Below are 27396 nucleotides of genomic sequence, written 5' to 3' on the forward strand. Positions count from 1 at the left end.
TCGATCAGGTTTTTAAAGTGGGGGAGCCATATAAAATTAAGTTTTTCGGTCATGGTGCCAGCCACCCAACATGGAGCCCAACTAGGGGATGGGACAGGAACTTGAAAGGAAAGCCTGTCCATGCCAGCTGTACACCTTAACTATAACTCAATATGACACAACTCGGGGTAGTTGGCCACACAAGGTTAACCCTCGCCGCCAGGGAAAAAAAAAAACGAAGAAGCGAGTAGGAGACAGGATAGTTGTGAGAAAGGGTAGCAAAGTGAAAGATAGAGGGGAGGATAAGAAAAGGCGACTGCCGATTTCCCCCGGTCGGGTCAAGCCGGAGGTGCCGTCTACAGGAAGTTGGGGCCAAAGTGTTGTGTTGCCTCCGCTGAGGGGCCTTAAAAAGGTCCGAACGCTCAGCCTCGGCTCAACCACCAGGATCCCCTTTTCTCCAGACATGGCGATGCCACGCACGGCGAAGCGCGGGTGCTCGGGTCCGTGGTGATGCACCGTTCACCATCATCCCCCTGCGGGGATGTCCCTGCGGATGCTCGGGAACCCGTGGTGTCGCCACTCACTAACGCCTGCAAGCTGCAGACGCCCCCTGCGGGAAGCAGGTCGGGCGGGAGGATATTGCAGAGGACTGTATGTTTGAACGGCTGGATGGTGATGCCGTTCAGGTACATCGCAGCATCGAACTGAGCGAACCACCCGCCGATGCCTTGAGGCCGGAACGCCGGAAGCGGCGGGTCGTGGGCTGAGTCCTGCCAGTAAGCCATCCAGGAACGCAGCTGAGGGAGAAGGTCCGGCTCGACGGGTCACCAGATTTGGGAAGTCATTGGATGCTGAAGGACGGCGATGCGTTATTGTCCGTTGTCCGGGTCACCAGATGTGGGATGTCATTTCTACCGAAGGACGAATCCCAACATAAAATGTAACAACAGTTTATTAGCAACAGCAGCGGACGAGCATACCCACGCTATGCTCGTCTCGGTAGCGGAAGGAAAACAGCCGCTCTTCCCAACCGGGCAGCCTGTTTTTGTAGCCACCGTTGGTGGTGCATGCCTCGGGTGAGGTAGCAGTGGTGCTGTGTTTATCGGTAACGCTGTCCAGCACGTGGCAGTGTTACGCTGGGCCGGATGATACCAAGGCAGAGGCTGCGCGGAAATGTGCGCACAGTATGTCGCCACAGCTCTTAGACCTCTTCGTCACAAGCTTTAATTCAGGAAGCCTAAAATCCGGTACAATCGCTCGCGCTATTAGCGATCCTTTGCCAATATTTATATCTGTCAATATGAGTCTCAATTCTAAGTGACAACTAGAACGATCATCTTCACGACTTATAAGTGATCACACATTATGTGAGCTTAAGCAGCGCTTATCTATCATTAGCTGGGAAGAGGTCTTTTCAGAAAGTGACCCTGATGAAGCATATAAAAACTTCTTAGAAAAATTCTGTGAGATCTACTTTATTTCTTTCCCTCTGAAGAAATTTACACAATCAAAGAAAAGTAAGAAACCATGGATCGACAAAGAAATGCTGCAGTTGATAAAGAAACGAGATAAACTTTACAGGCTATTTTTGGGAAGCAGGTGTCCTGAAACGTTGAAAAAGTTCAAGAAATTTAGGAGCTTTGTCACTAAACAACTTCGCGTTGCTAAAACGCAATATATTTTTAACGCTTTATTTCAACTGAGGGGCGGTCTGAAAATGCCTGGAAGGTGTTAAAGTCGATGTAAGCAACTCTCTGGAACTAACAGTGCAAATTATGTAAGATGGGAATGAGTTAAAGGGTGCCGAGTTAGCGAATGCTTTCAACGACAACTTTATTTCTTTTGCTAACTCATCAGATAGTGACGCAGATTTGTCCTATATGATTGGCCAAAACAGTGAAACAATATTTTTAGAACCGGTTACAATAAATGAAGTAGTTACAACCTGCTTATCACTGAATAGCAGTAAGGCTACAGACACGTCAGGTTTGCAGATCCATCCCATAAAGTTTGTTATCGATTTTCTTGTGCCTTGCCTTTCCCATATCTTTAATCTGTGTTTGCTGTCTGGCATTTTTCTCGTCTTATGTAGGCAGGGAAAGTTATAGTAGCGTTTAAAAAAGGAAACAAAAATGAATTGGGAAACTATCGCCCTATATCTATCTTGCCTGTTTTTTATAAAGGTTTGAAAAAAATTATTCTAAAACGGCTGTCGTCTTTCACTGATAGATATAACATTGTTACTACTGCTCAGTATGGCTTTTACAAAAACAAATGGATAGAATTAGTTCTTCTTGCTCAGAAAGAGTTCAGATTGCAAAACTGAGTCAAAAAATCTGGTACTCGGATTATTTTTAGATTTCTCAAAAGCATTTGATTTAGTTAATCATTCTGTTTTGCTTGAAAAATTGGATTTATATGGCATTAGAGGCAAAGCCCACTTTTTAATTTCTTTGTATTTGCGACATAGGTCCCAGTTCGTTAGCATAGCTGGTGAATGTTCCCAGCTGAAACCGGTAGTTTCTGGCATTCCACAAGGGAGTACTTTGGGCCCCTTTCTTTTTGTTCTCTATGTTAATGACACTGTCCACTGATAGAACTGCCAAGTACATAATTTATGCTGACGACACTAGTCTGTTTTTTTATGGTACTTCAACTGTTGACCTTGGCAACCAAGCAAACAAAACCTTGGGAGCAATAAATGCTTGGGCATTTAACAGTCACTTACAAATTAATGTTAATAAATCTAAAGCGGTCATGTTTCACCCGCGTCGTAAACACTTCGCATTTCCTCTGATTGAATTAAATAATACCAGAGTAGATTTCGTACAGTCTGTAAAAACATTGGGCATCTACTTTGCAGATATGTCATGGACTGACCCCATTAACTACATAGTTAACAAGCTTTCCAAAACAGTCGGTATCATGCGCCGTCATTGCTTTAATTTTCCTACAGCGGTTAACATGTTACTCTACAACTCTATTCTCTTCTGTACTTAACTACAGACGCCTCGTGTGGGCAACAACAGCAGAAAATCTTAATAAGCTTACAGTCTTACAGAAGCGAATTGTACGCATTGTAATTAAAGTGCCATATTTTTTCATACTGCAAATCTTTTCCGAAAACACAACATTATACCAATAAAATGCATATATGACTATAGGCTGTGTCATAAATATAAACTCGCAATAATGAAAAACGATGATGCGTTGATTAATCTGGCTAGTTAAGAGAAAAACAAAACAGTGCATGATATGTGCAGCATAGAGCCTTCGAATGTTAAGACATATCGTACTAATTATGGCCATCAGATGTAGGAATACACTTTACCCAAGTTATTGAACCAGCTGCACTGCGTGATAATCTTGACTTGTCCGACGTTCCTCTACAAGAATTGCGACAAAGATTCATGTAGGTTTATGTTGCTATTGTCGTGAGCACCCCCCCTCCCCCCCCCCCCCCCCTTCCTGTAGCCTTTTTTTTTCTGCGTGCTGCTTTCTGACATTTATTTTTTATTTACAAGTATATATGTATTATGTGATGCATATGCTTTCATGATGTTCCCATTTTTCCCTTTATCTGTTCTTTGTTCTCATGCTTCTGCCACCATCAATGCTGCTGTGTAAAAGGGAGGTCAGGATCCCTCAAGCTGTTTATACAGCTTTTTCCCTGGCTTTCCTCGCAACACTTTGTTGCAAAATAAACTTCAACTGAGTATCGCATCCATCCATGCATCCATCCATCCTTCCATTACCCATCCAAATACTTTTATTACAACATCGAGGATGTTGGGAGTGTACCCAAAAAGCCTATGACTGGCTCGACAGAGGGAGACACCCCTACATACTGATAAAATGGCAGAAACAGTGCACGGACTGCACGGACTGCACGGACGGACTGCCATCAACAACAAAAGAACGATTGTACATATCTACAGATTCCCTTGTAAGTCATAACAGGTCAGGATGGTAACAAATTCATAACGGTGAATAAAACATGAAAAAAAAATGCATGAACATAGGAAATAAAAAACAAAATAAGTACAAAAAGTACATAATCTTTGGAGGACATGCACAGCATGCTAAACTGCATAATCAGTTGCTCGAGACTCCCAATGCGAATTAAGCAGGTTTGGAATAATATACCCGAGCATTTGCCGTAGTTCGTGCGAAAGAATGAGACGTACCAGATGCCAGTGTTACGTGCTCAGTATTGATTAGTTTTGGGCTGTAAGTTAGCTAGGTCATCAAAGAATGTGTCATGATTTTTCCTTTTTTTTTTCATAGCATTGCTTTAACAATAGACTGCAGAGGTCACTCACTGAGTGGTGTTATTTCAGTGATATGAGAAGAGGTTGAGTATGAGCCTTAAATGGAGCATTACCAATAATACGAATCACTTTTTTTTTGTATTTTCTGTAACCTAGCAGTGTTTGGCCATGTTGTCGTGCCCCACACAAGGTGACAGTTGGAAAGGTTTGATAGGAATGGTGCACTATAAATTAGAAGCCTAACACAAAGTGGTATTATGAAACGAACCTTGCATAAGATGCCTGTGCTTTTGGAAAGTTTGCTAACAAGGTTATCGATATGTAGGTCCCTTGACAAAGTACTAGTTGATGGTTTACAAAAACGACTCAGGCTATGAGGGACACTGTAGTGAAAGGCTCTGGAAATTTCGACCGCCTGTGGTTCTTTAATGTGCACTGACATCGCACAGTACACGGGCCTCTAGAATTTCGTCCCAATGAAATTAGACAATGGCAAATTACTCTGCATTATCACACCCACGCACTTCACCGAAGGAGCTGTTTCAATACATTGTGAACTAATCGTAAGATTAGGTAATGGTTCTAACACTCCGTCCGACCCACCCGCCCGCCCGCCCGCTTGCCCGTCCCCCCGCCCGTCCGCCACAACGCGCAATTATCACAACACACAAGCCATTAACGCATAAGCCATCATCTGCTTCAATGGCAGCTGCAGCTGCATGATTCCTGCACTGACCACTGAGGAGGTGCCCAGTTTTTCTGAACTAGAGCTGCACAATGCCTGCACTTTTTAGAAATGAATGGCATCCTGCAGAGGGCGTCATGTTGCACTGCTGAAACGAATGGCAAAGTGCAACACTGAGAGAACCAGTTCCTGTAGTGCAGGCGAATCAAATGAACCTGCCATTTTGAAGTCAATAGAGGTGCAGCATCCCAAAAATAAATGTTGGCACAAGCATTTTACTCGCAAGATCGGCTGGCAATGATGACAACTGTACTTCATTTTTTGGTCTTTGCCAACCTTTTCAGCGAGAGTGGGCTCTTTGTGTAATATTAGAATATGCATTTGTCCTCAGTGTCCCTTTCACATGTGGCGACCACTGCAGAATGAAATCGTGACGCATTCGAAAACTTATGACCGAAGCAAACGCACAGCCGACATCAGCGAAAGCTCCTAGTCTTTTGTTTCACCAGTGCCAACGATGATGCAATGCGCTTGATTCGCTGTAGTGGCACTGGTTTACAACAAAACAGAAAGCTACTGAACTATTTGACCACACCACTGACAAACAAAAGTCAGTTGCAAGTCTCAGAGGCCACACAGCTAGCTGCTGCCCTCCTCTGCCTCCAGCCTTTTTACCTTCCCGCATCGCCCTTGAAGAGGTGGCCCAGCCTCGAAAGTGCATTGCTACATTGCCGATGTACCCAGGCTTGGTGGCGCATGCTGTTCAAACTATCGGTGGTGGAACCATTTCATGTTCAAATTAACCGGCTGATTTACACCATCATGTTGGTAATAGGTATCCACACTGTTACAAACATGATCAGGAACAAGCCCACCTCACTGCACTTCTGATTTAAACATAGACTTAAATAGAGCCTGAATAGACCGAGCCGTAGAGTTCGAATTATCCAAAAATTCAAATTAATGAAGTACAAATTAAACAGCTTCGATTGTACTAAGAGCAACACACATACCCTTGTAAGATAGCTGGGTGCCCCTCCGCACCCCTGCCTGACCTGAGGGATAGTTTGGTTGAATAACCTCTGGGCAGTCACAGCTGGTGTGCAAGGAAATACAGCAAAACCGGTCAGCTCTCTGAGTAAAAACTAGCAAGCTTGAGTTCAACTGTGTTGAAAACTGTACTGAGAAAAGGGCTGAATCAAAAAAATACTGAGTCAAAGGCTGATACCAAAAATATGATTGTTGTTCAAGGTATAAAGGCATAGCTATCGAGCATATAAAAAATATTGTGAAGGTTCTCGAAAGCAACCCAAGAGAAAATTCCGGTATGAACACACGGATTTGAAAGGGTTAGCTATTGCCTGCTCCTTCTAATGCAGGGCAGTGTATAGCAAATCATGAAGTTGAGCCAACATTAGAACGTGCTAAGAGGGGGAAAGAAAAAATATGTTTGCTCTCTCAGTGTTCTCTCAATGAGGATAAAAAACTTAATCAATGCCTGAAAAATTAGATGCCATTATGCAGAGTAAAGGGGCAAACGAGACAATATCTATTTTTGTTGCAAAATTGTCTGCAGTTATTAATACATGACAAAGAATGACATGTGTCTGATATACTTAACACGAAGAGCTGGGGTAGTATTGCCTCAAGCAAGACAAAAAACACCTCAAAATGTTAAGCATGTGACAAGGGAAGAGACAATGAGTGCTGGGTGGATAACAACTAAAAGCATTATTTATCAGAAATGGATCAAGATGACCTAAACCCAGCAATTTGGTGAGTTTGTGTCCAACATTTGTGAACAAAGCATACAGTTAAGGAAGTGACAGCCATCACTGTCACTTCTCTACCTCTAAAAGGGAGAGTAAAATGTCTGGCAGCCACTTTATTTTTTTTTTTTTTTCAGGATGCGATCACATGTCGTTTGCTCACGATTTAAATGTAAATACTAGCTTAAATCCAGTTTCACAAGCCCAAGGATTCAGATCCATTAACTGACACTGAGGATTCAGTAGCAGTTGTGTTCACCCGAGAACAACAGGCTGAACTGAATCACCTCTGAACCCAACAGTGAATGGTATGGCTGCATTCAATCACTCAGCCACGTTTCCTACTGCCATTTGTCCCCTTGTCATAGCTAGCTTTGCCTATGGGTTGTGACATAAGCAGATGCTATCATAAATTAAAAAATAGAGGAAACGGGTACAGACTTACATGGTCGTCTGGCTCCGTGGGGCTGGTACCACCTTCTTGATTGGAAACTATCATGTCGTCTACAAACTGCTCATACAGGCTCCTGCAGGCAAGAAAAGCATATTTAAAACCTTTTGTCCCTTCCAAGAATGCACAAAAAAACCTAAATTCTCCACAACTAATAAACAACTAATAACCACAACTGCAATGCTTGTGATAAACTTGCACAGAACTTGCTCACAGAAGAAACATCTTGTAACTTGCAGGTCAGTGGTGTCCTCTAACACAAGAAAGGTTTCAGGTTACAAGACGAAATATCTTAACCTTCGTTTTACAAAGAAACTGCGTACCTTGTATGTTCTGCAGCTAGCCACCCTGCTCAGTTCTCAGTGTTTCCTTATCTGTGGTACCCAAAGTGCAGCACAGACTGCCAGAGAAAAAGTACCGTGGCACAAGTTAACATGACACTACAGATTCCCAGGTCTTAACCCTCTGACACACCATTTTTTGTTTCCATCAAAAAGATTTGGTTTGGTTTATGAGCGTTGTCCCAAAGCGACTCGAGCTACGAGGGATGCCATAGTGGCGGGTTCCGGAACATTTTGACCACCTGGGGTTCTCTAATGTGCATTGACATCGCATAGTACATGAGCATCTAGCATTTTGCCCCCATCGAAATGCGACTGCCACAATTGGGATCGAACCCACGTCTTTCGGGTCAGCAGCCGAGCATCATACCCACTCAGCCACCGCAGCGGCCAAACAAAAAGAAATATTTTCCTGCCTAAATAGTATATTCAGGCATTAAGAAAGACAATTTGCTAGTTTTCCAGAACAAAATACTAGCAGTTGAGTTTTTGCAGGGATGTGCAAAATTTCGCACTAAGTGTCATAAGAGATGAAAAAAGCAACTTCGAAATGCTGCAACTTAACAAGTAAGCACCCGAAGGCTTGTCAAAATAACTTCTATTTCGAAGGTGCACATTACGCTTGCAAGGAAAATATTACTACTGATGACAAATTATGTCTGTACAAACATGACAGATGACGTGTTACCCATTCACTCTTTCATTACATGCTATAAAAACCACTCTGTTTCCGACATGAAGGATGAGAAATCCATCTCGCACAAAGAAATCACTGCTAGTTGTAGCCCACTATCAGAAAAAAGTTCACTTTGTACACACAGCATGTCAAAGAGGGAAACAAACTCAACCTTAGAATACATAATGCTGTTATTTATCTCCAGATCTGGCCAGCTTTGAAAAATGTTTCCTCTACCAAGAAGGTTACCAATTTGCACCCCAGTGGCTGAATTTGCAACTTTATGATGACATAGTAGGCATGCAAACCATAAAGCAAAATACTCTAGTTTCCAAAGTCAAACACTGCATTGCCCAAGAACCAAGCTTTATTGTAGTGCTTATGCTTAAAAGATGCTTAAAAGGGTGTGGGAATATTCCGAGATTTCAAATAGTATGTTTGTCATTCGGTTCGAGAAACATATATTCCCGAATTTCCGAATGTTTAAAAAGCAAATTGAACACGACGTCAACTTTCATCAATCCGACCAAGGCAAAATCACAATATCTGGGTACATTATCCGAAGATCGAGTTTAAAGTGTCTGGAAAACAGTACAATGGCATCCTCTTCACTTTCTTCTAAGTTGTTTATCGAGTGGACTGATCACATTCTGGAGCTGCTCGGCAAGTGGGTTTTCCCACATACCACACACACAATGTAAACAAGATGGCCGACCATAAGTTTCGAACTATCACAACGCGAAAGCACGTGGTCTTGATCCTGCCATAATGTACTACGTGCTTAAGGGCAACTCCAGAGGCTTTTCGAATGCTTTAAATTGAAAGTCGCATCACATTCTCCATCCCAACAAACCGTTTTTCAACATACCAAGTGGAAATATTTTAAAGCAACAAAAACAACCCACCAAAAACAAATCTCAGTCCGTGGCCAAGGACAATGGTTCATGTGACAGAGCGATGACATCACTAACATTACCAGAAAAAACTCATACACGTGTTGAATGGGTGAAGTAGCAACTGAAAACAATGAGTCCCTTCATAAAATGCATGGGTGCAACAGCTGAAGTAGGATTTGAGCAATTTTTGGAGCAGGCAAATCTTAGTTTTTGGAGCACAAAAATCCAAATTTGGAGCAGTTCAACGGAGAAGGAAGCTTACTTTTCAGTGACTGACATTTATGCCTTAGAACAGGCTGTTCATTGAATTGTTTTTGTTGATGTCTTGCCTTGTACTTTTTGTTTTCTGCTTATTGTACCCCTCCTGCCAGGGCCCTTCATTGGGCCTGCAGTATGCTTTAAATAAATAGATAAATAAAAACGAAGACTAAATTAACACAAGCAATGTGATAAAGCTACAAACCATACAACTAAGGAGGTTAAAATTGTTTTTTAAACTCCTTACATAAAACTAACTTCAGTGCAGGCATGCTTTAGATATGGTGGACAAGGTGCTTTAAGCCTATGACCAATGAATTCTGCAGATGGCTTATGGGGGTTTAATGTCCCAAAGCGACTCAGGCTATGAGGGATGCCGTAGTGGAGGGCTCCGGAAATTTCAACTGCCTGTGGTTTCACCAACCCCTGAGCCATCGCGGTGGCTGCAAGGTAGAGGTTAATTGTACAAACCTAAAAAGCAGATTGATCCAAAGTTTGCTGCACAACAATAACCTCACTAGCAGCTTATGCATGTCTAGTGCAGATGTCATTAACATGACATCATGCTTGGCAATTTTTCGGCGCAAGAGAATACCGGCAACTTTGAGGAGCTGCATAAAAAGCCATGTGACATGTGCATTAAAAGCATGTGGTGCTTAAACATGATCACATTAGTAAAAAAAATTAATATACTATCTCGTCATTGAGAGTAGATGTAAGCATGAAACACACTGCAGGAAAAGTGTACCATATTCTAGGATGACTGATAGACACTGATAGCCACACAGAAGTCTTTGGGAGCATCTCTTATCAGCCACTGTTCTTTCCTCCTTCAGGAACGCCAGTGTGCCTGGCTTTCTTTGCCACTTCTTCGCGCTACCAGCGCTCGCCACATGCCGAAGTTGGGATGTTGTTGTGTTGTGTTTTATGGCACATAGGCAACTAAGGCCATCATGCGTCAAGCACGAGGTATAAGAAAAGTTTTTTGCTGAATTTTATAGAAATGTGAAAAATCATCCGTGGTACAGAGGGCCTCAAAAGTTAGTACTACCTAGTGAACACAATGAAAAATTTTTAGAAATGGCTGCTAGTAAAAGCTTTAAGGAGGGTTGGGTAACCTCAGCAGCTATCCTTGGCTTGGCAAGGATCTCGAGGCTCTCAACGACCAAAATAAAGACCTCAGCCTCCTTCTCAAGGGTGAGAAAGTGGATGAGGTGGTCTTAAAATTCAAACAGACCAGTGGGTAAAAAATTTAGTTTCTTGAAAAATCCCGCTTCACTAAAACAGCTAAAAACACATGAGATATCAATAATTGCATTATCTCCTAAAAGCAGTGTAGGATGAAAACGAATGTATTCATTTGAATTGAGTAAAGTACGGTTTCCTTTGTTTTTCCACTTTCACACAAGAGAATAAAATACGGTTAACCATAAGTTCATCTCTGCATTTTTCATGAACAGGTTTATCTTGTTTTATCAGTAGGAAATTGCATATAAGATGTGTGTGTACTATACGAAGACGGCAGATGATCCCTTCCTTGAAACGTTCCTGATGGGTGCAGGACTTCCATTCACCTAAAACTGGTTTCACCATGTGCAGTTTGTTATTTGCTTCGTTGTTCCACGTGGACTGCCATTTCTTTCTTATGTTACGATGAACTAAGTTAATAAAACCTTTAAACGGTAGATTTACTTTTTTTATTTCTTTGTCACGAGCTTGAGCAGCACAGAAGTCTGTTCTTTCGTTGCCTTTGATTCTGAGATGACTCGGTACCCAGTAGAGTTTTGTTTTATCCTTGAGCTGTGGCTTTTACTATGTTGTGTATGTAGTCACCAAGTATAGGAGTGATTGCATTTGACGACGTTCACTGGTTGCTGACCAAGGTCAAGCACAAAAATGACGTTTCGGGAGCCGTAGCGCTCCCAAAACGTCCTTTTTGTGTTTAACCTTGGTCAGTGACCAGTGAATCTCAAGCCATGATTCCTGACCAGACGGTATGCCGTCGAACCATCGACTACATCAGCGATTGCATTTCTAGAGTGGAGAGCAGTAAGTAAACTTAAGGCGTCTGTCTAAATAACACTGTTTGTGAGGTTCTCGTTTACTATTTTTTCTACGGTTACACAGATGGCGTAACACTCAGCAGTGAAGATTGATGCACACTGCGGAAGCCTTACTATTTGATTGCAATTCCCTTGTACCACTGCACTTCCAACGTAAACATCTGTTTTCAAGCCATCTGTATAAAAAACTGTGAAAGTACTGTATTTTTCCTCAAGTGCAAAAAATTCTTGTACAATATGTTGCTGTGAAGTTTGTTGTTTACGGAACTGCATAAGACTAGAATCACAGACTGTAGGCAAATGATACCATGGAGGCAGTGGATCTCGTCTACGAGTAATGTCAGAGTAATGTCCAGTAGGTCGAAGTTTTGGCACGTCTTCAAAACCTAAGAGCAGTGGCCTAGTAGTCTGCGGTTCGTTGTTAGTGTTCTAGATGGGCACTTCGTGGCTATTTAGTGACAGATGTGTTTAGGTAGTGAACAGATTTTTAGAATGTACTATGAACACGTGAGCACCGTTCTTCTGTCTGCAAGCGATGGCTCGTTAGTTCCTACATAGACTGTTTATGGACGACGTCCTGTATGCACCAGTGGAAAAACGCAAATCTAAATTGTGTAGTGGGTCCAGTCGTTTAAGGTACGATGGCCTCGCTGACCCATACACAATGCACCCATAATCCAGGGTAGAGCGTACCACAGAGCAGTCAATTTGTAAGAGACAAGTTCTATCGGTCCCCCAGTGTTTTCGCGACAGCAATTTGAGTACGTTCAGGGATCAAGAGGCTTTCTTTTTCAACGCGTTCATGTGAGGCAGGAAAGTGAGCTTTCTGTCAAATGTTATACCCAGAAATATATGTTCATTTTTCACGGGTAACTATTTCTATCAGGTGTAGGGTGGGATCTATCTGTATGCCTTGTGTGAATGAGAAAAGAATGGCCGCCGATATCTGTGGATTAAAACGGAAGCCATTTCTTTTCTGTCTGCCCAAGTTGCCGGTTTATTTATTGCTAACTGGACTTGTCTTTCACAAGTTGATGAGTTGGAGGATGTGCAAGCTATCTGAAGATCATCTACATAGACAGAATACACAACAGACCTTGGAATTATTTTCTTAAGAGAATTCATATTACAATAAAGAGAGTTGTGCTTAAAATACACCCCTAAGGTATCTTATTTTCCTGAATAAAATTCCTCGAAAGGGTAGAGCCTACGTGGACATTAAATGAACAGTTAGACAAAAAGTCTTTAAGGCAGTTCAACATCCTGCCGCGGATGCCCAGTTCAGCCAGGTCCTGAATAATCCCAAATCTCAACGTTGTGTCATATGCCTTCTCTAAATCGAAAAATACAGCAATGCAGTGTTGTCTGTGTATGAAAGATTCTCGGACAGTATTTTCAAGACGAACCAGGTGGTCGGCAGTGAATCATGCCCTTTTAAAAGCACATTGGCGGACATCGAGAAGCCCACGTTCTTCTAACACGAAGGTTAGTCTGATATTCAATACACTTTCAAAGGATTTCACTAGACAGCTGGTCACGGCTATGGGCCTACGGCTGCTAGGGAGTGTAGTTGGCTTTCCAGGTTTTAAAAATGGGACAATAATGGCCTTCTTCCAGGCTTCGGGTATTCTCCCCGAAACCCAAACTTCGTTAAAATTTTGAAAAGTGCCTCTACAGCCAGTTCAGAGAGATAGGCTAGCATTTGATAATGTATTTTTTCAGGGCCAGGTGCAGTCTGCTTACCGGCGGACAGTACTTTATTAATTTTTTGAACTGTAAGTAAATTATTATAAGAATTATTTGTATTGCCACTTGTCGGCAATCTTTGTTTTTCAGCTGTGTTTTTGTATTTTAGGAATGATTCTGTGTAGTGAGATGCACTGGAGACTGCCGAAAAATATTCACCCCAAATGTCTGCCTGCTCTTCTATATCTGTATAACAGGAGCTGACAAACAGAAAGGTGTATGGTGAGTAGGTCCCATTTATCTTTTAAATATGTTTTTTCTGGTATTTAAAAGGCAGACGTTATTGCTTAGAATAAAATCTTCTAAAATACGACCTCTTGCATCACTGCGTGCACTTCCCCAAAAACAGGAGTGGGCATTAAAAACACCAACTAGTAGATATGGCGCTGGTAGCTGTTCTAAAAGAGTTTCTAAATTATGAAGTGTTACTGTTAGGTGTGGCTCAAGATATGTGGTACATATTGTGATGGTTTTAAAAAGAAGGATGGTGACTGCAACAGCTTCGTATTTCGTTTGAAGTTTGATTTCGCGGGTTGCAATACCAGTCTGGATGACAACAGCAATGCCTCCAGACTGTTTGCTCACTTGCTCTCGGTCACACCGAAAGACATCATACTTGTTTAAATTTTTTTTTTTTAGGACCTAAGTTGGGCTCCTGTAATCATACACCCAATGGGGACAATGTGTTTAAAAGCTCTTTTATGTCACTGTAATTATTTATTAGTCCTCGGCAGTTCCACTGTATAATGAATGCCATGTTGGATATTCCTGGGAGTGTGGTTAAAAACTTAAGATACCGGTTTTGGGGGTGCCATTAGTGGGGTCTTTTCTTTTTCACTCAAGGAAGCTGTGCCGCCGCTGCAGCCAAGGTGAGTTCTGTGTTGCATCCATCGCCTCACTAGAGGCTCTGGAGGCCCACGGGTGTGCGGTTTGTGCCTCTCCCGACTGGGGGAAGCAAGGCGGCCGACTGAGGGGCCAGCAAGCACTTTTTCAAAGGTGGTGGTCGATGCCGGTGTGGCGTGCCACCTTTGCGCACCACATCGGCGAAATTTGTTTTTGCTGTGAACTGGAAAGTTGATGGGAGTCGTTTTCGTGCCTCTTGATACGTTATGTTTCCCTTCGTTTTTATTGTTATTTCTTTCTTCCTCTTCCAGGTCGGTCATGACCTTGAGTACGCGGGGTGGTCCCCTTCACAGTTCGTGCACAACGGTGCAGAGTTGCAGCCCACGGATTCATGATCATTTGATGAACATTTGGCACACGTTTGGCGGTCGCGACAGCTCTGGGAGCCATGGCCGAACCTTTGACACTTGAAGCACTGTTTGGGATTTGGGATATATGGTCTCACAGTTATTTTAAGTTACCCTACTTCTATGGATTCGGGGAGTTGGCTGGAGGCAAAGGTCAGGACTATGAGTTCTGTCGGTGTTTCTTTGTCATCTTTTCAGATTTTGATACGATGGAGATCGGTGACGTTCTGGTCTTTCAGACCCTCCAACATTTGTTCTTCTGAGAGGCTGAGAAAATCGTTTTCAGATATTACGCCTTTCACTGTGTTTAATGATCGGTGAGTAGTGACAGATACTGGTATGTCTCCAAAGGAAACTATGGTGGGGATTTTGGAATATTGCTTCTTGTCATGGATTTAGAGCAGCAGGTCGCCACTGGCTAGCGTTGTCCTAAGCAAGGCCCAAGACATCAGTCAGGGATTTGGAAACAATGAAAGATGTTTTTTCAGCTGGCTGGTCAGCATCTTCACTGTGTACCATAAGGTACCTACGGAAATGTTCTTTTGCTTTTTGCAGGAATACTGCTGTTATATCGGTCCGCACTCTTTTTTGAGGGCGATCATTTTGTGGGAGAGGAGAAGACATGATAAGTATGCTTTTTACGGCCATGGTGCCAGCCACCCACCAAGGAGCCCAACGAGGGGACGGGGCAGGAACCTGCAAGCAAGTTGTGCCCATGTCGGCTGTACACCCCAACTATATAACCAGATATGACGCAACTCAGGGTAGTTGGTCACACAATGTTAACCCTAGCCGCCTATGAAAAGTGAAAAAAAACCAAGAAGGGAGGAGGAGAAAGGAAAGTTGCAAGAAAGAGATAGGAAAGTGAAAGATGAAGTGGAGGACAGGAAAAGGCGACTGCCGATTTCCCCCGGTCGGGTCAGGCCGGAGGTGCCGTCTACAGGAAGCTGGGGCCAAAGTGGTGTGTTGCCTCCGCCGAGGGGCCTTAGAGGCCCAAACGCTCAGCATCGGCTCAACCACCAGGATCCCATTTTCCCCGGACACGGTTGAGCCACGCATGGCTTAGCGCGGGTGCTCGGGTCCGTGGTGACGCACTGCTCACCAACATCCCCCTGCGGGGATGTCCCTGTGGATGCTCAGGAACCCGTGGTGTCGCCACTCACCAAAGTCTGCATGAAGCAGATGCCCCCTTGCAGCGAAGAAGAGGGAATGGTGCCACCACGTGCCACACAGCATGCTGGGACATTCACCGCAGTAGCCGTCACCACCTCCGCCGAACACCACTTCGAAGAACAAAAAATTAAGAGCTGGTTACTGGCCGTGCCTCCAGAATTGCGCATGCGCCTCTCGGGCTGCAGGACCGAACTTGGGCTCCTTTGTGCCGTGATTGCTTTGCTGTTCATGCATGCGCTGCTCCGGCGGAAATGCAGCACATTAGCACCATGGTGAACTGAAAGTTTTGCCATAGTTCGTTAGAGTTTGCGTCCATTTTCTCCCTCCAGCCCAGCATCAAGGTCACCCACAGCGCGCCGACAGCGGGAGCTAAAAGCATTTCATGCTTAGGTATGACCAACTAATTCATGTGCGTCTGCTCTGTCGCTGAAAACTTTTGCGCCTAGTCGGGGAATTATGACTCAGCGTGGTGCAATTTTAACAAATATCATGCTTTTGCCGCAGCTTGGCACAGAAATATGCAACTGTATCAAAATAGCGCAATTGTCGCAGCTATTGCACCCCTGTAAAATGCCTGGGGCTATAAGCCTCAAAGAATTGCTATTGAATAGGGAGTGATGGAATCTTTGTGACCTTGAAAATGCAGTGTTGCAGATAGATATCATATGAACAGAGGCCACAGAAACAGCACTTTAATATTGATTTGAGCTGGAATGAAATGTCGCATGGCTGGCAAACTTGGTGGAAGCTATCAGGAACAAGAGAAGCACATATAGTTCAAGTTTCAGTAGAATAAGACCACAGCAATGGCCGAGTGGTTGAGCATCCGCCTCTCATGCAGCAGGTGCGGGGTTCGATCCCCAGTGCCGGCGGGTACCCACCGGTGACACAGTGGGTACAAGCTTTCCCCTGGCCCGGTGCTCGGCTTATCATAAGTGAAATGCTTGGGAAATGGGTCTTTGCCCACTTTGGGTAATCGAAAATACCTTGTGCCATGAAGCTCTTTGGCCATAGATGCCCTTGAGCCATGAAAATCCATAACCATCAGAATAAGGTGACCTCGAAAAACCTCCAGATCTGCTTGCCCACACCAGTGACAGTCGTTCCATCGCCTTTTGCTAAGCCATGTCGGTTTGGTCAACTATGAACCCACTCGCGGAATTGTGCATGGGGCCCCTGAAGAGGGGCCAGGTCGAGATGTCCCTGGCAGAGCAAGCAATTGTGTGAAAATCTCGATTAGCACTGCAACTTGCGCATCTCTAATGTGTACGTAACGGAAGGCAACTATCGCTAAGCCAGAAAATAGCCTTGCCACGCAGTTCCGTTTCCCAAGGTTTTCCGCCAGCCAGCAGCGATGGCAGTGGTCGATCGGCGCTATCACCGGTCGTTCGACCACAGCTGCGTGCTGCTTTCGGACACTGTCTGGCGCATTGCTGGTCATTTTTCTCCTTTTAGAAGCAGTCTTTCCGTTCCAACGCCAGTGTGCGCGTCCCTCGCGTCCGCGTCCTCCTTCCACCACGCCGAAACTCCGAGCACGTCACGGGCGAAACTGTGCGATGAAGCCTGTGCACAAGACTTCAATGCATTTTTTTCATTTTCAGAAAAAAAAAATTGAAAATTGGTTTTTGAGGAAAGGAAATGGCACAGTAACTGTCTCACATCTCGGTGGACACTTGAACCAAGTGGTAAAAGAGTATAGACATCTAATTTTGGGTGTGTGTTTTTTCTTTGTAATGATGCGTAAAGCATTATTATACATGGATTACCAGACAGTATTCTCCTACGACCATTAAGTAATTTATAATCGAATTTCTTTCTCTTGCAGATTCAGTTTGAACAGCTGAATGATTACTGATGTCAAAGTGTGGTTGTAGGTCATGTGAGGCATGAAAAAACTGCAATATCATCGCTGCTTCTACTTTCATTGTCATTCTAAGAAGGCTGGCTTCAACACTGTAGTCAATTAAAATGATGAAGCAGCAATTATATCGCAGATTTTCCATGCCTCATGTGACATATAACCACACTGACGTCACAGCCATCGTTCGGCTGTTGGAACCAAAACAGCAAGACAGAAAAATTCAATTATAAATAATTTAGCGGTCGTAGGTGAATGCCACATGGTGATTCATGCATAGTGTGCCTTCCGCATCACTGAAAACAAGAAAACATGCCACCGAAATTAGGTGTCTATAAGTGGTGCTCAAACTACGGCAGACACTGCGTCACGTTGAAGCTTTGTCACGAATTTCGACTTCCGGGTCGTTCTAATGGTTTCGTTTGTGTAGGCAATGCTTGCAGACGTGCAGTTTTTAGCTTTTTTTTTCCCTTAATACTAACACTAATACTTAACTAGCTCACATCACTCAAAAACGGCTGTTGTGCACTACCTCAAATTGCAGCAACTTCTAAGCAACAGGATGAAACATGTTCCAAGTGCCGTCAAGTAGTGAGCAGCGAAAACAGTACGCCGTTGCGATCTGCTGGCAGACTGCCTGCGACGTGCTCCACCGATTCTGTAGGCTTTGCTCCAAGCGTTTTGTTAGTGATAAATGTTTAAGAACGTTGCGGAGGTTAGAGAATTTGGTAAAGTATGTTGTTTTCTTCTTTGAGCACCAAATTTTTGCTCGGACAACTTCGTTTATGCGCCACATGAAACAGAATAAAGCTGGCAAAAACTTTTTTTCTTTTTCAATTTCACACCTAAGATTTCAGTGCTGGGAGCTCCTAAACTCAGCGCCATCCTCCTTCCTTTTTATTTGAATTTATAGTCGGGCAAGCAGCCGGCGAACGTGATCGCTTAGGGACCGATTTATGGCAGCGACAGCAGTTCTCGCATGACGACGGCAGCAGTGCCCGGTCATAGGTTTGCAGAGGTGGTCCAGTCATTTCAAGCTCTGGAGCAATTTTTGGAGCAGAAAAATATCCATTTTGCAGCACCTTTGTATTAGAACGATAATCCTGTATCAACCCGAGAGCAGCGTGAACGAAATAAAGGAGTCACAAAGAAGAGTTTGTTCCTAATGAGACTAGGTTCAGCCATATGTAGCTTGGATGATAAACAAGACAGAAGAAAGGAGTTCACAAAGAACAGCGAGAAAACATTTTATTAATGCTGACACTGCCTAGCACGCAAGTTCAGCCAGGCATGCTTGACCAAACGTCCAAACAACACGTTCGCTATAACCATTCTTTTTTTCATGTCGGCACTGCAGTTAAACCTGGTCATTACAAAATTTTAAAAAAGCAAGATTTTTCGCTACATCCAGGTTATCAATACATGCAATTTTTGCGACGAGAGTCAAATTACACTGCAAAACAAAGACCAAAATAAGAAATAAATGTACATGCAATCACCTTGAAAACGTTTACAGAAAACAGCATTACTCGAGGTCATAAAAGCAGAAATGTTTCGCGATCGCGGTGATAGTGCGACTGCAGCCGCAGCCACCACCACTTTCGCCGCGGGTTGCGCAACACCGCCACGAGTAAGGTGGGGAGTGTGGGGGAGGTAGCGGGCACCGCAGCTGAGCTACAGGGGATCGCGTGCGGCCGCGCCACCGCCATGAACCGACCACGGAGGCACATGCTTCTTCCCGATGTTCCCTCCCTCACTCTTCCCCTCGCAGTTGCCCCAGGAACAGACTCACCTTGCGTCGCCGGCGCTCTTTGCCGTTCCCACTCCTGATGCGCGAGAGCTATCAGTGCCGAAATCACGCGAGCAACCATGCGGCAGTGATGGCCGCGCACTGCTCATGGCGTTTCTTTTTTTTTTGCTATGCCCTATTATTTTCCGACAAGGTAAGTTGTTGGGCGAGTTGGTTTCTATATTCCATAACTACAGTGCAACGAACAGGACGTAGTCCCTGTCTGTGTCCTTCTTCTACGTCCCATTCGTTGCGCTGTAGTTATGGACTATTATTTTTCACTGCTTTTGAACATGAAAATAAATAGCATCCTCCTCCCCAGTGCAGGGTAGCCAACCAGGACAGCCTTCTGGTTAACATCCCTACCTTCCTTCTTCCTCTTTACCTCACTCTCTCTTGAGCATGAACTGTTGTAATGCCACGTGGTATGACGTTCCAAAAAGAAAGCCCCGAAGATGCGCGAACGGCGCTACAGCATGGCACATTGTGTCAACTGCAGCTATTCATTGCGATCGGCATTCCTCTCATGTCAGTTCGTGCTTTATCGTCACGAAACTTTTGCCCGGTTCTGCTAAATTTTGACTGGCTCAGCACTAACAGACAGATGGCCTAGCAAATTCGTCCCATCAAGGTCAACTGCCACAACACCTTCGCTACATGGAGGTCTTAGATACGCGTGCTTCAATAGGGGCAGTGCTGGGGAATTCAGAAACATCGTAATATTGAGGAATTCGCTATATGAACGTTCGTTACACCCAGGTTTAACAATTTCGACCCTCTTGGAATTTTTTACAAATCTATCAAGCTCGCTAAGTGAATCAGCAAGGCCGAAATTAGCTTGTTCCAACAAAGCTTTACCTTGTTGGACCTGTTCCAAGCTTTTGTTCTTTAACCCAGAAGGTACTTCAGCACCCTTTAGGGTCGACCGACTTGATGCAGCCTTTTGGTGCAACCGACATGATGCATGAACATGGAGGAAGGAAAACTCGGGAGAGGCCTTCGCTATCCGAGTTGCACGCCAAAAAGTGTGCAGGAAGTCACGCGGTTTGCAAGAACTATTGGGAGTCTTTGGCTGACAGCGCAGCCAATAGTAACGCTAGGCACAGCGTCGTCGTCTGCTATAATGCCTGCTGTGCATGCGAAAGCACGCTGAGAAGGCGGCCAAGTAGGAAGGGAGCAGGGGGGAGCCATCTTCAAAAAATGTGACGTAACCGCCTCTCCTGAGCTCAATCCTTCCTCTATGGTGCAAATAAACTGGCTGCTAAATTGTACCATGAGCCAGCCCACCAGCGCGATAGGTTGCCAACTAAGGAAACGTTTTAGTGGGTTGCCAACTGAAAGCCTGAATGGTTCCAAAAATAGTTGTTTTGCCATGACCGCGTCTTATTTTTAGCGCAGCTAAGGCACAATATTGATCAATTTGCTGCTTTTGGAGCAGACTGGAGCAGCAAAATGTAAATGTATCAGAATGGTGCAAATAGCAGCGCAACTGGAGCACCACTGGGTTTGCAAATATGTGTATTCACCCCGTCACTACAGAGTGACAAGATGTCAAAGACTAAACAATTTATTTTTCAGGCATTTGTGCTGCATGCGAGTTGATCGAATCCAGAGCCAACATATAAGGCCTATGTGGTCACTATCATCAGCTGCCGAAACGGAAACATCGGCCGGGGGGGGGGGGGGGGTCTCGTTGATTGTACGCAGGTTGTAGGTCGCAATGTCACGTACGTTTATGAGCACTTGTTGGATTTATAAATTCTTATGTGGACTTTTTGCTAACCGCATGGCCAACTTGAAACAAGTTTCCACCAGCAGACCAACGGCATGAGCATGCAGCAAGTGTGGAGAAATTACAGGCAAGGCGTGACATTAATAGTTCCCTGTTTGTGTGTACGTACTCGCATGGTGCAGTTATGCTTCTTCGTGTCTTGTGTGCGGGGAGGGAGGATGATGGACAAGGTGATTGCATTAGAAAGTGACAAGAATTGTTTACCACAATTCTTTTCATAACGAGTTAGTCAGTTACGATAAACTTCACTTCAACTCAGGGCAACATATAACTTAAAGTAGCAGCCAACAAAGTCTAGCTGTTTTTCACTTTTAATTTTACATCTGAGACAAATAATCTAAAAGTGAATTCTTGCTGTGCAGTAAAGCATCACTTGCAAACTGCTAGGTGCTGAATTGCATGAAGTAAATGTCTACATCTGTAGTTCACATGTGATGCATTGCATGTTTGTATACAGGTAAATTGCACTGAATGTTTTCAAAGTTTTTGTCATTTCAAAGATCTCCTGGATGCGATTCAGGAGGAAAACCAGATGCTGGCAGAATGGGGCTTTCTTCATCATGAAGTGTCTTATATTCATCATGCCTCCCTTCATACTTGCAAGGCAGCAGCTTTTATAAATGGAGGTGATATACTTCAAAAACATGTTGCCATCCAGAATCATCACTGAGAGGGTCGTTGGCGGTTTCAAGAAGTGCCAGGTGTTGCAAAGAATGCAAAGGCTGGTCTAATGGCTGCTGGGTCCATAAGCATGTAAAGTAATAACTATGCTATAACACTGCTAGTTTTAAAAGGCCAAGAAACACACTTTCTTCACAGACATCCCAGACGTTTTGGTATCACCAAAGTCTTAGGAATGGTTTACCAAAGTCTTTAACACATATTCTATGCCACAGTCCTAACTCCAAAACTAAAACCGGATGGGAATGCCTTTGGTTGAACACTCTGCAAGACTTAGTCAAAGGAACTTGTAAAATATGCTGAAATCAACTTGGATCAAGCTTCTGTGTGCTAGAAAAGCTGATGCAAAATTTTTGTATGCTCTACCATACTATTTATAATTTACTGTTCCTCAGACCTCCTGCATTGAACTCATTTATTACATGACAAAAAATTTGCTGCAAACGTTTTTGCGAGAAAAACACAGCAACAACACAACAAGAAAAGTTTTCCATTAGCTGCTGAACAACTTGCTCCTTTCACAGTTCAGCAATAAAGCTGCAAATGTCAAGAGCAAGTTCTGCTTTCGGCTGTGGTCTGCCTTGTCCTTGTGCCTGACTGTGTTTGTTGTGGTACCTCTAGCAAAGCTGGGCAGCAGGATTTGGTGCTTTGTTTTGACTTGAGGTTTTCATTAGGAAAAACACAAGGCAAGCTCATCTTTTGAGTAGCTGTTAGTGTTATTATTTAACTATGTTACTGTGAAAACTTTGCATACAATGCATTTCCACATTTCTCTGGATCTGCATTAACAGCTGATATGCCAACCATTAAGGACATCTGTCCCTACACGGGTTGTTTGTTCTCTTTCGACTAGACTCCCAGCACCAAGTACACGACAGCAAAATGGCTACACAACCTCCTCTGCCTTGATGGGAAGCAACATTGATTTTACATTCTGAATCTACTGAAAATTTCAAGAGGCACCATAAAACGAAGCATTTATTTTAGCACTTTCTTTTTCATGTACATAATGCAGTTTATTATAAGTCTTCAAACAAAAACCAGACAGGCGAATCTGTCAAAATATTTAGTTTTCAATAATGTAGCAACCAGCACTGGAAAATCAAGGACAAGAATTCTTAACATTCAGAGCTGCAACAGATATGTAAATGGCATGTAATGTCCTGCACCACCAAGTAGACTCTGCAATGCACTGCAGTGCATATTTATGTTTGGTTCATTCTATGCGTGTGAGCAGGTCCTCTCGCATGCACCAAAGCCTCAGTAAATAGACATTTGCATAGTTGCTGTGTCACTTGCCCATCGAGGCCCTGGACTCACATTAGTAGAGGTTTTCAGTCACATAGTCTTGGTGCATGCTTGCTGAGGCATAATTCGTGCAAGCAGAAAGAAAACAGTAGCACTGAAAATGCAACACATTTGTCATGCAGTTGCATTTTTGCATTACAGCCTAACTGAAATTTAGTTGCTTGAAACAGTTGTTTAGCATGCAAGTTTCTGCAGCAATTATTTATTTATTTATTTAAAGATACTGTCAACACTGGGAATTTTAGCAGGAAGGGCATTCGGAACAAAGTAATACATACCGTATTTTCTGGTGTATAAGTCGCACCCCCGTCCAAACAGCTGTTTATCCAAGAAAAACCATATACAGTGCTGTGCGTTTTTATCGTGAACACTTGAAAAAATTTCCCCGCCTCAACCGCTGGCTCATTTGCCGTGAAACTGTACACAGAGCTTGCGTATTATGGTAACTTTTGTATCGTAGCAAGTTTGACAACGGTACTTACTTAGTTGAGCCGTGCATGATGCGAAAACATATTCGTCTACGTAGAGACCGGCAACCAAAACCCGCAGACGATGCTTTTTCGCTGAAGGGCGGCAGTGGCGCCATCTGTTTTCGGCAGTGGAAAGCGTTACGACAAGGCCGCCGAGACGAGCGTTGTAAACAATATTCTTTGAAAGGTAAAGCCTCGTTAAATCAGCTGTTCTGATTTTTTCTCCTCTCAGTTAGCCGAAAATGTTGTAAGCGCTTCAGTTGAAGGAGACGAAACGGCCGGAACGGCATATTCAAAGGGCCCGCGCTTCTTGCAACGCTCGCCTCGGCGGCCTTGTCGTGATGCTTTCGACTGCCGAAAAAAGATGGCGCCACTGCCGCCCTTCAGCAAAAAAGCGTCTGCGGGTTTTGGTTGCCGGTCTCTACGTAGACGATTATGTTTTCGCATCATGCACGGCTCAACTAAGTAAGTACCGTTGTCAAACTTGTTAAACTTGCTACGATAAAAAAGTTACCATAATTTATTTTTTTATTTATTTAACAATACTGTCAACCCTCAAGCGAGGGTCCTTACAGGGAGGGTATGAAAACTTCGAAAAAAATAGAATTATTCACAATCACTAAATACATCAGCAGAAGACAGTACATTCATTCAAGCATCAAATAGCACTTTCAAGCAGATGGTCATCCAGAGATCGCTCAAATTCATGCAGATCATTCTGTTCTACAACACTCATTGGCAAGTCATTCCACATTTCAATTACATGGGGGAAGAAGGAATTTCTGAAAGCTTCACTATGGGCGTAGTACGGCTGAATTATCCGACTATGATTTGTTCTAGAACTCCGTTTGCCTGGCGCTTGTATGTATGTTTCCTTTTGAATGTTTACCTGTCCTTGGAGCATCTGGAATAGTAGCTTTAGGCGATTTTTTTCTCTACGTATTTCTAATGAATCCAGGTTACAGGAAGAAAGCATATCTGTAACTGAGTCTGTCCTTCGATATCGGCAGCAAATAAAGCGTACTGCGTACCTCTGAATTCTTTCTAATTGTTTCCTTAAATAATTCTGTTTATATGCAAAAGCTTTATATGCAATTAGTCTTACATCTCGTGTAGCATTCTCCAATTTTTTTCTCAAAAAACATAACCTCTGGTGTGCTTTAGAGCACACCTCTTCTATATGTGTGCCCCAATTTAAATTTTGTGTTATTGTCATTCCTAGATACTTAAACTGAGTTACGTTTACCAAACACTTGTCACCAATGAAATATGGGAACGAAAGAACAGACTCCTTCGTTGTAATGTGCATGTACGTTGATTTCGAATAATTTATTTCCATGTTCCATTTTTTGCACCATTCGCTTAATGCCTGTAAAGAGTTGTTAATTCTAAGCTGGTCTTCCGTGTTTCTAACTGTGGAATAAATTAAACAGTCATCTGCGAATAGCTTCAGTCGTACATTTGGTTCCATGACAGCAGAGATATCATTAATATACACCAAAAATAACAACGGTCCCAGAACAGAACCCTGTGGAACTCCTGAAAGAACTGCTAGTGAGGCGGACACATGACCATCCATTTTGACCACCTGGTTACGATTTCTTAAGTACGCTTTAATCCATTTTACAATATTCATATTAATTCCAGCTCTTTCCAGTTTAAAAACTAATTTATTGTGTGGCACCTTATCAAAAGCTTTGGCAAAGTCTACAGCGATTATGTCAATTTGCTGCTTCGCATCAATCGTCATTGCCAAATCGTGAATTGTCTCTACAAGTTGTGTAGTGGTGGAAAGGCCTGCTCGGAATCCGTGTTGTTGAGGGTAAAGTAAACAGCTCGTTTCTAGGTAATGAAAGATATGCTTCGCTATAATATGTTCCATAAGTTTACAAGAAATCGATGTAAGAGATATTGGGCGGTAGTTATTTACAAGAGTTCGGTTGCCTCCTTTAAACACAGGAAATACTAGTGCATTGCACCAATCTTGTGGTACACAATGGGTGTGCAAGGATTTTTGAAAAATAAGTTTAAGGTATCGTGAGGCCCACTCGGCATATCTTCGGAGAAACTGGGTTGGTATGTTGTCTGGTCCATTGGCCTTTTTAACATCCAAATTGAGGAGCTACTGAAATACGCCCTCCTGCGAAATTATGACGTCATTCATTCGGCTAGGCAACAAGCGTTCTGAACTAAGGTCTATGTCATCTTTGGTTGCGGTGAATACGGACTGGAAAAAGTGATTAAAATGATCTACTATATGCTCCTTTTTTATCAGTACCTGATTTTCGTGCTAAATCTCCTGTATTCTCTCCTTCCTATCACTAAAGTATCGCCAGAACTTCTGCGGTGACGTTTTGAGGAAGCGGCTAAGCGTTTCATCGAAAAACTTTTTTTTAGCTTCTTTCAGCGCCTGCTTCAGCTCAGCACGGTCGCAAAACATGAATACGTTTATTTTTCTTTTTACGTAGTCTTTTTATTTTACAATTCATATGAATTATGTCCCTGGTGATCCAGGGGCTTCGGTGCTTCGTCTTTTTAACACGAGTTGGGATATACCTGTCAACGCAGTGTTGTATAATTTTCTTAAATTGCTGCCACAGCTCTTCTGCTGTTTTGGAATCATAGTCAATTTCAAAATCATCAAAGGCAGATTCCAGGTAGTCAAGAATGGAGGTGTCGTCCGCACGCTCATAATCCTTAACGCGCACAGGGATATAAGGCTTTGAACACTCGCTGATTCTAAGCGGTAAGGAAATAATAATCATCTTGTGGTCAGAGACACCATCTTCAACGTTAACGGTGTGTTCTTTTATATTATTTGACAGGAACACCAAGTCCAACAATGACTGCGAATCGGGCGTTATTCTTGTATCCTCTTGAACAATTTGTTTTAGGTTATACGCGAACATAATTTCTAACAGTTTCTCTCCGTTAGACGAATCAGGACCAACAGAACATAGGCGTTGCCAATTTATGTGTGGTATGTTAAAATCGCCAGTCATTATTAGTCTCGTGTTCTTTTTCACATTCGCACATAAAAAAGTGTTTACTTCATCAAAGAACTCGGGTGAAGCAGAGGGCGCGCGGTACACAGCTCCAATCATGTAAGCAACGTTGTAAAACTTTATCTTGCACCAAACTGTTTCAGCAACATTACAATCCATCACTACTGCAGATAAAGAGTTTTTTACTATGAAATCTAAGGTTCGACGAAATCTCGTCTGGTCGGGTGAATACATTGGCGAAAATAATGAAGCGCCGACCAAAAGGTGTTGTCAAGATGGAAGGACGTTTCGACTTCCACACGGAAGTCTTGTTCACTGATGGAAAAATTTCGCACACAAAGCTTAAGTACGTTGTGCTAATCGTCGCAGGCATCTAGCGTACGAGGGCGGTAGATTGCCGATGTTACGGTTGAGCGTCTGATCTGTTGTCTGGATAAACAGAGACTCCAGATATTGGCGTGACATCCAGTTTTTCTCACGCCCGATAATTGCCGCTTCTTCCCAAGCGATATCATGCTTCGTGTTTTCAACGAGTTTTTTACTATGTGTTTTTTACTATGATACACGTTTTTTACTACTATGATACAACGTGTTTTTTACTATGATACAAACGCCCCCACCACGTGTGTCCCGGTCTTTTCTAAACATTATATAGTCCGGAGGAACAATGCAGTCAGAAGAAATATTGTTATTCAACCAGGTTTCTGTTATTATTACAACATGCGGACTTTGTGAAAGCAGCAAGTATTCTAACTCTGTAGTCTTATTTACAATGCTACGCGCATTCAGACTTAAAAGGTGTAGCTATATCTGCGATGACGTGTCCGACGTCGCACTCTTGATTGAGGAATCAAGGTCATCTGGGCTGCCTGGCTCATCTGACTGATGCTGTTTGAAATTATCAGCCTTATCTCCGCGGCCTGTAGACAGCAGAC

The 27396-nt window shown here is 43.3% G+C and overlaps 1 protein-coding gene across 5 annotated transcripts in view; it reads right to left on the reverse strand.

Annotated features, from left to right (window-relative positions):
• LOC144112053 (TBC1 domain family member 13) overlaps window positions 1-27396 on the reverse strand; it is a 288796-nt gene that overhangs the window by 153851 nt on the left and 107549 nt on the right. For 3 of the 5 annotated variants that reach the window (XM_077645126.1, XM_077645127.1, XM_077645130.1), the window contains 2 exons: window positions 7150-7231; window positions 960-1142 (listed from right to left, as the gene is read on the reverse strand). In XM_077645126.1, the coding sequence (XP_077501252.1) occupies window positions 960-1142; window positions 7150-7231 (265 nt within the window). The remainder of the gene's footprint in view (window positions 1-959; window positions 1143-7149; window positions 7232-27396) is intronic. The other 2 variants (XM_077645129.1, XM_077645131.1) reach the window with 1 other exon arrangement.

Source organism: Amblyomma americanum, unplaced genomic scaffold (genome assembly GCF_052857255.1).
Source record: "Amblyomma americanum isolate KBUSLIRL-KWMA unplaced genomic scaffold, ASM5285725v1 scaffold_37, whole genome shotgun sequence".
Classification (NCBI taxonomy): Eukaryota; Metazoa; Arthropoda; class Arachnida; order Ixodida; family Ixodidae; genus Amblyomma; species Amblyomma americanum.